This window comes from Apium graveolens, chromosome 3 (assembly GCF_009905375.1).
Source record: "Apium graveolens cultivar Ventura chromosome 3, ASM990537v1, whole genome shotgun sequence".
NCBI classification, from domain to species: domain Eukaryota; kingdom Viridiplantae; phylum Streptophyta; class Magnoliopsida; order Apiales; family Apiaceae; genus Apium; species Apium graveolens.
In genome coordinates, this window is record NC_133649.1 from 292,504,824 (window position 1) to 292,517,387 (window position 12,564).

General features: G+C 33.5%; 1 protein-coding gene across 1 annotated transcript; it reads left to right on the forward strand.

Annotated features, from left to right (window-relative positions):
* Nucleotides 1–2,067: 2,067 nt before the first annotated feature.
* LOC141715178 (uncharacterized) lies at nt 2,068–3,489 on the forward strand. Its single transcript, XM_074518657.1, has one exon. It carries the CDS (start codon nt 2,068–2,070, stop codon nt 3,487–3,489), a length of 1,422 nt encoding a protein of 473 aa, XP_074374758.1.
* Nucleotides 3,490–12,564: the final 9,075 nt, after the last annotated feature.

Consider the following 12,564-nt stretch of genomic DNA (forward strand, 5'->3'; position numbering starts at 1 on the left):
ACATATTTGAATGTTTTGAATGTTTTGCTGTTTGTGTTTATCATCTGTTAGGACTACACAACGCTAATGTAGGTAGTTATACCTTGCATTTATTCTTATTTACATCATATTGTTATTTACTTTTATTTTTATGTCCCACAATATATAATAATCTAGGGCTAGGATAGGTCTTCATGGTCTCCAATTTATCACGGTCTCCATATATCCCAACTCTCTCTGTATATATAAGAGATAGGAAAAGAGATGTATCAATGTGTCTCATTTTCGTACTCTCTCCATCCTATTTTTATTATCCACCAATAAAATCCACCTTTTATTCCTTCAAGTCAAAAAAATTTATAATTACCAAAATATAAAACTGATATAATAATATTCACCTTTTTTCACCTTTTATTTACTATAATTATGAATGTGGTTTTTTTGGATAAAGAGAAATGATAATAGTGGACATAAAAATGGTGACAGAGGGAGTAATATAAATTAAAACAACCTACAATTCAAATCAAACCTATCATGTAAATTTTACATTTCAACCATTTTTCTAATAACACCAACATATTTCACCTTACAGATATACAAAAACTACAAAACTAGCAAAAACAACTGCTACCGCAATCCAAACATATACGGTCACTAGATAAAATTGGTACACTAGATTTGGTTGTACTAGTCCATAAACCTTAACAAAAGACGTGCTACAAAGTGTAGCAGACTCTTGTAATATTCATTCTTAACATACGACATGCTAGAAAGTGTAGAAGACTCTCGTGAGCACAAATAGAAACACTACTGGAAAAAGGGGCAAAATTCAACCGATTAAAATCAACCGGCGATAAATTCAACCGGATCCTGTTTAATTTACAGTCAACAACGTAACTACTTTGATCGAGCCCTAATTTCAACCGAACAAATTCAACCGACTTTAAATTCAACCGCTTAAATTCAACCGATATTAAATTTAACCGATTAAATACAACCGTTCTTAAATGCCTCCGGATACGGTTGAATTTGTTTAGAACAATATTTCGCAAGGCGCGAAAATTCCCTCCAAAAAACTAAATTCAACTGATTAAATTCAACCGTATTATATTCAACCGTATCCGGTTGAATTTAAGAAATCAAAAAATTCACTACGCGGGAAAATTCCCTCCAAAAAACTAAATTCAACTGACTAAATTCAACCGTATTATATCCAACAGTATCCGGTTGAATTTGAGAAATAAAAAAATCACTGTGCGGGAAAATTCCCGCCAAAAGTCTAAACTCAACCGGGGTATATTCAACCGGGGTATATTCAACCGTATCCGGTTGATTTTGTATAAGCTAAAATTTTAACAGGTGGGAAACTTCCCTCCAAAAAATAAATTCAACCGATTAAATTCAACTATAGCTAAATTCAACCAAAATTTGTTGAAATTGTAAAAAACACATTTTATTTTGGGGGAATTTCCCACCAAATTGTAAATTCAACCGAAAATACAACCGGTTGAATTTATAAAATCAACCGAAAGTGGTTGTTTTAATAACCCACTTGTGGTTGTATTAATTATCATACCTAACTCCCATTTTCAACCATATGTGGTTGAATTTGTTTAATGCATTTGTAAACCCTACTGTCAATATCATTTCCTTTCGGCAACTTCCATTTTTTTTGCCTCTTTCACCATTTTCCTTCCTATCTTTTTCTCCATTGAGCTCCAATTTTGCAAATTTACATGTACAAGTAAGTTTTATTTCATATTTATTTTAGATCTTGTTGCAATATTTATATCAATTTTGTCAATTATGTCAATATTACATATTTCTTTATATAAAATGATGATAACATTCTTACTTAGAAAATATTTGTGTGATTATTACTTGTTCTTGAGTATGTTAAAATAATTGAAAATATAAAGTGTTGTATAGATTGATGTTATTAATTATATTAATGATGTGTTTGTTTAATTTTTTAATATTGGTAGGTTAATTAAACTTGGTTATTAATTAGTTTCGTCAAGAAAAAATTAGTTTCTTAGTTTGGCATGTAACCACAATGACTAATTAAATTTTATGTGATATTTGTAGATGTCATCCGACCGTAGTTGGATGCATAGGAGGTTCGATGCGAGGAATAATATAACGGAGGAATACAAACTTGGTGTACAAAATTTCATTAGAGTTGCTTTAAAAAGTGATGAGGTTGATTCACAGGGGAGGATAAAATGCCCATGTAAGGAGTGTGGAAATATATGGCAAAAGTTACCCGATAATGTAACTTATGATTTGTATCGATACGGTATTATGGAGTCATACACTACATGGTATTTTCATGGTGAGAAACATAACTCTCGGGTTGAACCCGAAACATGTTCGGGTAATACTCGTCATAGAGATGATGATATGTATGATGCAAGTGATATGCTTAGAGACTTCGCAGATGCACATGAAAGTTTTTGGAATGGTGAGGAGGAACCCAATACAACAGCAAAAAAGTTTTATGACATGTTGGATGGTGCTTCTGAACCACTTTATCCAAATTGTTCTAGTTCTACCACTTTATCATTCGTGAACAAGTTGTTATATTTTAAGAACAAAAATGGTTGTAGTAATAAGGGGTTTGATGAGTTACTTCAACTCATTGGATCAGTTCTTCCCGAGAAACACAGGCTACCTCACACGTATTATGATGTAAAAAAGATGATTAGTGGATTGAACATGGGATATGAAAAGATTGATGCTTGCGAGAATGATTGCATGTTATTTTATAAAGAAAATAGTAAGAAGACTTGTTGTGACATATGTCATACAGATCGATATAAAGATCGAAAGGATAGCGAGAAGAAGTTGATTCCAAGAAAGATCTTGCGATATTTTCCACTTGTACCGAGACTACAACGTTTATACATGTCTGAGCAAACTGCTAAGTGTATGACGTGGCACTATGACAGAGTTGTAGTTGAAGGTCAACTATCTCATCCAGCTGATGGAGATGAATGGAAAGCTTTTGATGCTAGATTCCCGAGGTTTGCAAAAGAGGCACGAAATATCAGACTTGGCCTTTCTAGTGATGGATTTGACCCATTTCGTGATCCATTAGCAAGGGATTACACTATATGGCCTGTAGTGGTGGTTGTTTATAACCTTCCACCATCTATGTGCATGAAAGCTCCATACATGTTCATGCCTCTCATTATTCCCGGTCCCACTGATCCAACAAAAGATCTACATGTTTATCTCCGTCTATTAATTGATGAACTGAAGATGTTATGGCATACAGGGGTGGAGACATATGATAGGTCATTACGCACAAATTTTCAGATGAGGGCAGCATTATTTTGGACCATTAGCGACTTTCCGGCACTTGCAATGTTAAGTGGATGGTCAACAAAGGGTAAATTCTCATGTCATGTATGCAATGGAGATGTTAAAGGTTTCAACTCAAGAATGGTGGTAAAACTTCTTTCTTTGGAACTGCTCGATATTTTTTGGAACCGGGTGATCCTTTGAGAAATAGCACAAAGTTTGGAAAAAGAGAGGTACGCTCGGTTGAAGCTCGATATTCGGGATCCAGGGCAAAGACCATATGTGATCTTATACATTTTCCTCCTCCGGGAAAGTCAACCAAAAGAAGACCCAGGGACTATGGTGTGACTCATAATTGGACTCATTATTCCCCATTTTTTGAGCTCCCGTATTGGGAGACACTCAATCTTCGTCACAATATTGATGTCATGCACACCGAAAAAAATGTTTTCGAAAATATATTTTACACAATGTTGAATGATAGGAACAAGACAAAAGACAACTTAAAAGCAAGGAATGATTGTAAGGAACTTGGTATACGACATGAGCTGTAGACTCCAGATGGAAAGACAATGCCACCTGCTCCTTTTGCACTCTTGAGGGAACAGGTTGATAAGTTGTTAGACTGGATTCGAACACTTAAACTTCCGGATGGGTATGTTTCAAATATATCTAGGTGTGTGAATCTCGAAAAACATACTATTCAGAGGATGAAATCGCATGACTGCCATATTTTCATGCAAAAGTTGTTGCCCATTGTTTGTCGTGACATGCTGCCAAAGCAAGTTGGTGATGCCATTATTGAGTTGTGTAACTTCTTTCAAGATTTGTGCTCATCCACCTTGAAATACTTTGATTTGTTGAAATTGGAGAAAGATGTAGTGAGGATAATTTCTAAGTTTGAAACCATCTTTATTCCTGGTTTCTTTGACCCGATGGAGCATTTGCCTCTGCATTTAGCAACTGAGTGTAAGTTAGGTGGTCCTGTTACATATAGATGGATGTATCCTTTTGAAAGATTCTTGCACGGGTTGAAGATGAAAGTTAGGAACAAAACATATCCGGAGGGTTCAATTGCTGAACGCTACATCGAGGAGGAATGTGTACACTTTTGCTCTCTATATTTTGAATCTGAAGTTGAAACAGTGCATAATCAGTTGCGCCGTTTTGAGGCACCTAAAAAGTGCATTGATCATAACTTGTTGAGTATTTACACACATCCCACAAAACCCATTGTAAGAAAAGGACATAAAATCTTGAGTGTTGATGAAGATAGACTCATCAAATACTATGTTCTTATTAACACACCGGAGGTTGGAAAGTACTTGGGGTAAGATTTTTTAACTCATATTTTGTGTTCCTTTTATTTTACTTGATCTTATTAGTTGTGGTTATTTTACAGTGAATTTCACAAGTTGGTGTTCAAACAATACCCCGAATTTGATGATATAGCAAAAGAAAGATTTCAAAAAGATCGATTCACAAATTGGTTTGAAAGAAGGGTATGTATTCAAATATATATATATACACAAATATTTGGTATTGTCTTTAAATATTGTAGCACACTTATATATATATGGTTCATTCATTATATAATTAGGTTGCGGATAATCCAAAACTCAAAGAAAAATTTAGGGATTTGATTAGAGGTCCAATGCGGGACGTGGATATTTATAATGGTTGTCATTGTAATGGTTATAAATTTGGTTGTGCAAAGCCTAATGAACGCACTTCACCAAATTCTGGCGTGCTTGTAATTGGTAAGAAATATGATATATGCTTGAAATTTAATTAATACACATGTCATTTTATTATCTTACTCAATATATTGATGCATTATTTGTACTTAATAAATTACTCATTTATATGTAGGAACTTCTTACAAGGAGAGTTTTCAAAATAATTATGGTCGACTTGAAGAAATACTTGAGCTTCACTACCATAATGGGTATAAAGTTGTATTATTCAAATGTCATTGGTTTGATCATACAACACATGTCAAAGTGGATAGAAATAGGATGATTACGGTGGATGTTAGATCAACATTAAATGCCGAAGATGTTTTCGTCTTGGCTAGCCAAGCTAATCAAGTTTATTATGCGCGAAGTATTTCGAATGCAAAATCACCATGGTACACGGTCTTAACAACAAAAAGTCGTTTTGTCAATGAAGAAGTGGCATCAAAGAAGAACTCTCTCTCGAATGATGATGCTTTGTAAAATGATATTTCAAATGCTTCATCGTCTCATGTCGAACCGGTTATTATTCATGATCCTAAAAACTTTTTTATTGATTTAAGGGTTGTTGAGAATGATTATTCGGTGGATGACTTCAACGAAGAAAATAATAATAACGAAGACGAAGTCATGAGCGTTGATGAAGAAAGTGAGAGTGACGGTGATTTAGTTTAATTAATTTTTATTTTGTATTAAATTTAGAATTTCTATATAACATTATCATTTTATTTTAAATTTGTAATATAAGATGATTATTGTTATATATTATTAATTTATATATAGAATTTGTTATATATAGAATTTCTATATAACATTATCCTTTATTTATTGGTTCACATAACCCCTAGGTTATATGTACTGGTCTCCGCTCATATATCTCCCCCTTTCACTGCGCGACTCTTGTTTCTCACAAATCTCTTACAAATGAAAATAGCTCTAGTGGCAAAGAATTCCCCTAAACCTGTTATGAATCTCTCAAAATCCTTACAAACTTCTCAGAATACTCATACACATCTCAAAAGTCCCTCTCAACAGGTATATATTTACATTATGTTTGTTTTTATTTATTTTTTGGGAATTTAATTAGGGGTTTAGATTTATTTTAGTTGATTTTGTTAATTCCAATCGTGGTTCATGTATTGATATCAGGATTGGGGATTTTTGGGATTTAGGGTATAAATTTATTTGAGTTGATTTTTGAAATTAGGTTTTTGCTCCTTTTTAGTTTTGAAACCAGTATTACTTTGTTCTCAGCTCATTTTCTTTTGATATTTTATCATCAGTTTGTGAAGCCAAGTGGACTTGTAGTTGCTGTACTAATTTCGTGTTTCTTCACATTAGTTGAGGCACGAGAAGGTGTTGTAGCAAAGGTAAGTTCAAAGTCTTTCTACCTATGTGATTATTAGCTATGCTGGTACAATAATGTATTCAGAATTAATTTTTTCGCTGATTTCACTTTAAGAAAATAAGTTGTCTATGTTATTTATTTTTATTTATTGTTAATAACTTCAGGAAATGTTTAAGAGTTGTTGGCTACTGCTTCTGTTTGTTATCCTGATGGCAGCGGGGGCTAGTGGTAGTGGAAGCGCTATGAGCAGGGTTACTAGAAATAGAGGGGGAGGTGGCAGAAATAAGGTTGGGGGTCGGGGCCAAGGCGGGGGTCTAGGTAGGAGAACAGAAAATGTTGGTAGAGACAATCAAGAAAATTATGAAGAAGATCAGGGCTGAGAGGATATTGAAGATGATGGTGATGAAGGAGAGGAAGAGGACAATGATGAGGAACAACTTACGGTTTCTGATATTAGATTTGGGAGAGCTGCACGTCGTGTTTGTGAAGGAGATTACAAAAAGAAGCCAAAATTAGGAGAACCGAAACTTGGAGTTGTGAATTTCATAAACAAAAAAAAGTAATATATATAATTCAGTCTTGTTAGATTTTACAGAAAATATTTGATTTTTTATTTATGAAATTGCCTTATCTTTTACAGAATTAAGGAGTCTCATTACAAAAAGACACTTAAAGCAATTGTTAGAACGCGTTGGAGATTTGATACAGCAAAACAAAAGGCACGAGATCGGGAAATCTTTTTGAACGAGTGCATAGAGGAGTTTAAGGTATGGCAGTATATACACATTGTTATCACTTGTCCATTATAATGGCCTAATTATTTTATTGAACTTGTTATGTTAGAAGTTTTAATACATTTGTTTTAAAGGAATTTTATGAGTATCCACCGGAATATAGAGGTGATAAAATTAAGGAGTTGGAGGGGGATGCCATAGTTAGGAAGCATTTGAAAGCAAATATTAAATGCTATATGAACGGTTGGAAGAGCGACGGTTTGAGAAGGGTTGAAGAGGCACACAAAAAGGAAGACATGACTGCAAATCTACGTAATTGCCCCCCATATTACTTATCTGAACAAGCATGGAATGGTCTAGTTGACTACTGGGAGACAGAGGTATTTACCAAGTTGTTGAAAAATGGCAAAGAAAATGTCAAGCAGTCAGAGATTAAGCACTGCACTGGAGCAAAGCCATTTGACCAGCGTTATGAGGTATTCATTTATAAGATTAGGTAAAATAATTTTGTTATTCTGCATTATATATGTTGAATTTGTTTTTTGTAGGAACTAGAGGAAAAATTGGAAAAACCTCTCACCATCCTCGAAAAGTTTGATGCTTCGTACATGAAGAAAGGAAAAGTGGAAGAAATACGGAGAAAACTTACTGTACGTTTCTCACTTAGTTATTTCAAAAATATGCTGCTCCTCCCAAATATTTGCAAACTTACTGTACTGTTTAGTCGCTTTGGGGGTTTTGGTGGTTTCTTAATACTGTATCTACGTATCGTTGCCATTAAACGTTTGCGATGCATTTCAATTCGATTTCTCGTTCTGTTTGTAGATGTGTATTTCGTTATTTTTAAGGTTGGGAGATACATTTAATTGTATTAGCTAATAAGTAATTGGAACAAAAAAAGTCCTGCTAACACAAATAAAATAAGTATCAGCTACTACATATTTATACTTATATTTAATAAGTATATCTCAGCATTTCTATACCTGAATACTACCGAAAATATTCTTGTTACTGCTAGTCCTATTTGGCATGTACTAGGGTAGAATTTCATAATAAGTATCAGCTACTACATATTTATATTTTCGATTCTTTATTTGATTTGGAATATCCTGACATATCAAGATCAGAAGACTATGTTTGCTAAAGAAAATTATCACCATTCTGTTTATTGAAACTTCAGTTTGTGATTTTCGAATTTACTGAAAGGATGCTGATTTACCAGTGTAGAAGTGTATAGTGTAATATTATGGGTAATATATATGTTAGTGCAAGTAGAATGAAAGTGACCCTTTTGATTGATAAGTTTATGGAAGTGGTTTTATGTACTATGGATCTGTTGCTGATTGATTTTGAGATTGCATATCATAAAAGTTGCAGATAGAGACCTTTGTTGACAGCGAACTTAATGAGTTTTCCTTTTTTGAGCTCGAGACATATATAAGCTTCACTTCAAATGATAATTAACTTAAGTTCTCGTTATGTAGTTCTGAACAATGGTCACTTATGGAAGCACTTGCTTCCAGAAAGTTCTGTGCCATATAGCATTGTACTAAATCCGAGCAATTAGTATGTGACGCACTGTCCATGGGAGGCACTAACTCACTGCTTTCTTGCTGTAGCTAGGCAACAAATATGTTATGTTTATAAACTTTACCTTATTTCATATCAAATATGTTATGTTTATTACTAGGTTAAGGAATTTGTAGTAATTGCACTTTATTGGAGATGATGTACACTTTCTAGTTTCTAAGCACGAAGCCTCTGCTTGCTGTAGTTAGGCAGCAAAAGGGGTAACAAAACCAAATAGCCTGCCTGTAATTTTTTCTTAAACAATTTATGATGACCCCCTGGTGGTTCACTCTGTTCCTACACGGGAATGGTTTAGAAGGAATCTCCAGAAAATAGTCAGGGTTGCAACAGTAAGGTAAAAAGTTGACAAAGTACATGTCGTTTATCAAATATAAGACTCATCCATACACCATGTATTTGTTTATTATAATTTATATTAAATTTTGAAGTTGAGACCTTCCCCCGATTGGTCTTATGTGTTTTATTGTCGTGGTTTTCTTAATTCTGTTAAGTTCTACCTGCTTTACTTATACATAAATGGTCAATGTTTAATTAGTTACCCATATATCTGGACATTGGAATCATTAACAGGGAGCCAAAAGAGTATTTGTTAACTGTTGTAATGGTGAATATACATGGACTGAACTGCACTGCATTGTAAGAGTTCCTTGCCGACACTATTTATTTTTAACTTGAGTCAAAATACGAAAATCCCCTCCCTGTACGCTATAATCAAATCACAAGAATTTAAACTTCTGTTTGGATAAGAATATTTCAGAAATAAATAATAGCAGTTGTTATGGGGTGTTAATTTATCCTAACTGCATATTGCTCTTTATTTTAATTATAAGTTCAGCTAAATTGCGGAATAGGCCCATTAACACAGATGGAGGGTATGCATGTTTTAAATTTATTTGGGCAAGTTAGCATTCTAGGATTCACTTTATTCGCTGGATGATAAAAAACCAAAAGAAAAATAGTTGGGAAACTGTTTGTCAGTTTTATTTGCTCAAAACTTGGAGTGCATATAAACTTCTGCATTTTGTATTAGTTTATCATGACATGTAGTAGATGAGAAAAGGTTAAATATAGTCGAGCTTAATTGGCTCACATTAACTCACACTAGTTATGGCTATTTTGAGCGAGTCTTATTTTAAGGATTTTTGTGTAACGTAGGTTGTTGTGGAGCGTGATGCACAAGAGAGCAGTTCTCAGGATGAACTTTCTCAGGATGCAGCACCATCTCCAAGCACCCAAAAAAAACGAGAAGTCGAGCAATTGTTAGAGGTTTGTCCATCAAAGAAGGGGAAAGTGATTATGTTTCCGCGCCACACAGTTCCAGAGCTTCTTGGACAAGATGGAGCTGCTAAATATGCAACTTCTCAATCTACTCTAGCATGCATTCCTGAGTGTATTCGAGAATCTGCATATTCAATTATTGGGAAGGTCATGACAGATGTGACTAACATGGTTGAATCAATAAGGGAGATTGAAGTGACACGTTACAGGCTTGACAAAGAGGTGCAGAAACTGGCTACCCTTGCTTATCCAAATAGAGATGATCCATCATCTAAGATCTTATGGGAAGAGTATATACGAATAGCTGCACAAATGACTTCACCTCTCTTTGAGCGTTACAAAAAGGTTATCATAGAGGTAATTTTATAAACATACTTTTTAAATTAAAATATTACAATTGAAATTAAAATTAAAATTGGAAGCACCTGGTTATTTTTGGTTTGTTTGCATGTGAAAGTCTGATTTAGTGTACATAATTTGTTCAAGATTTTTTTATTTATTTTTATTAGTTGTTCAACAAGTCAGTAAGAGGTAGTAGGTATCCACATAATGCGTTCTAATTTTAGTTTTAGTAATGCCTAAAAATTTAACTGCATAGGTAGCCATGTTTGTCTTGGACCATCAATTTTATGTGCTATAGTTAATTGCAATGAAAAACACTTCCGAGGCAATATTTAAAAAATAATTTTGTAGCTATGGCATTACATAGGTGAAATCTTGCATACCAATAAAACTCTAATGTGTCCCTCCAATACTTTTATTATTATTATTATGAACACGTCAGTCAATTGTAGTTAAGGCACACACCTTTTTTCTTTTTTTTTACAATAGGGAAAAGAACCTCTAATACAACCTGCATGTATGGACTTAAACCCACCGTCTTAGATATCAGAAATGCATATGGTATTCCTTTGATATGTATGACGACCACAATAGACAACCTCTTTACAATTTTACCACAAAAATCATTACAGAGGACTTACTGGCCAAGTCAGATCTTGGCTTTTACATAAACTTCTCAAGGACAGTAGTAAATAACGATTCTCCAATTTATGCTTAACACTAGATAGCCCAGTCAAGAATGTTTCTCCAATTTATGCTTAACACTAGATACTTGCAATACACTAAGTAATGATTTTGTCCTGAAAAGTGTGTGTGTCTTTATGTGCATATATTGTACTTCTTTATGGTGGTAGAGTGATTGGACAATGTTGATATGAAGAGGCACACCCCAGCATGTTTTGCTATAATCAAACAGTTACACCTAATGATAAAATTGTTTGATTATATCAAATAATTTTCATGCTATATTTGATGCACCTGACATTGTCAAATTCTTAATTGCCCTTACTGCAGCATATTTTGTTGTGATCTCTTATGCTCTGACTCGCCATTAAAATTAATGAATCACTCTTGAATCATAGTTGCAGCTTCATTGAGTTAATTTTGTTATCGTTTTACTTGTAAACCCACCATTATCATTTATCTGTAACTCCACTACCTGTAATTAAATAAACTGTTTGATTCCCATTGACTCCTGGAAGCTTGTAAATGTGTTCATCACATTGCTTTTTGCTGCTCATATCTTGGATTAATTTGAAATTATACATTTGCTATATTGTTTTAATACTTTTCTAAAATTTTATTATTCTTGATTTTAGGCGACTGGATCACAACCTCACATGGAGCTGCACGAGGATGACATGGTTCATATAGAGGATTTAGAGCAACGCTACCCTCTTTGATCCTAAGACTTTCGCTTTCTATTTGTGTTATTAAAATCTCTAAAAAATTTTTTTGCCATAAGACCTTTAATTAAATCATTTTGGTGTAGTAATGAAGACATTAAACATATTTTATGTATTAATGCAATATTATTATGTGGATTGTAATTGGTATGTTACTTTCTCATGTTTACTATACTAGTAGTTAATGTAGCAGGAAAATAGGAAATCTAATATTCATAATAATGACATGATTGGTACATTAAAGTCAGCTCTAAGCGGTTGAAAAATACCTTGTGTTCAAGATTTTTAACTAGATTTGGTTGAATTTAATATGCACACGAGTAAAAGAAATTTTTTATCAACCAAATCTATTTGATTTTATTACAGTCAAATTCAACAAAATATGGTTGAATTTAGTCCACATTGCCACATGACAAGATAATTAAATCAACCGAAAATGGTTGATAGTAACAAAGATAAAATAAACGATTTTCGGTTGATTTTACTGTTTTGGCGGGAAAATGAAATTTTTAACAAAATTCAAAATTTGCAATTCAATTTTTTTCTATATTTTCTAAGCAGAGTTCCAACGAGAAATGGTTGAAATTAGTAAAGCAAAACCCAACCAGAAATGGTTGAATTTAATCTTAAATTCAACCGATTCACTAATTTCAACGGCCTTACTTTCAACAGGAAGGTAGCGGTTGAATTTATATTAAAATCAACCGGTTCCCGTCGAGAATGTTCTAAATTCAACCGATTTTCTCCGATTGAATTTAGTCCTTTCTGTTGTAGTGAAAAAAGACCTTAGATATCGGATAAAAATCGATGTCTATGTAAAAAAGGCCGATTTCTTCATGATTGAT

Excerpts from the sequence above, each read along its gene's own strand:
- LOC141715178 (XM_074518657.1), top strand. The coding sequence starts at position 2,068 with ATGTCATCCGACCGTAGTTGGATGCATAGGAGGTTCGATGCGAGGAAT.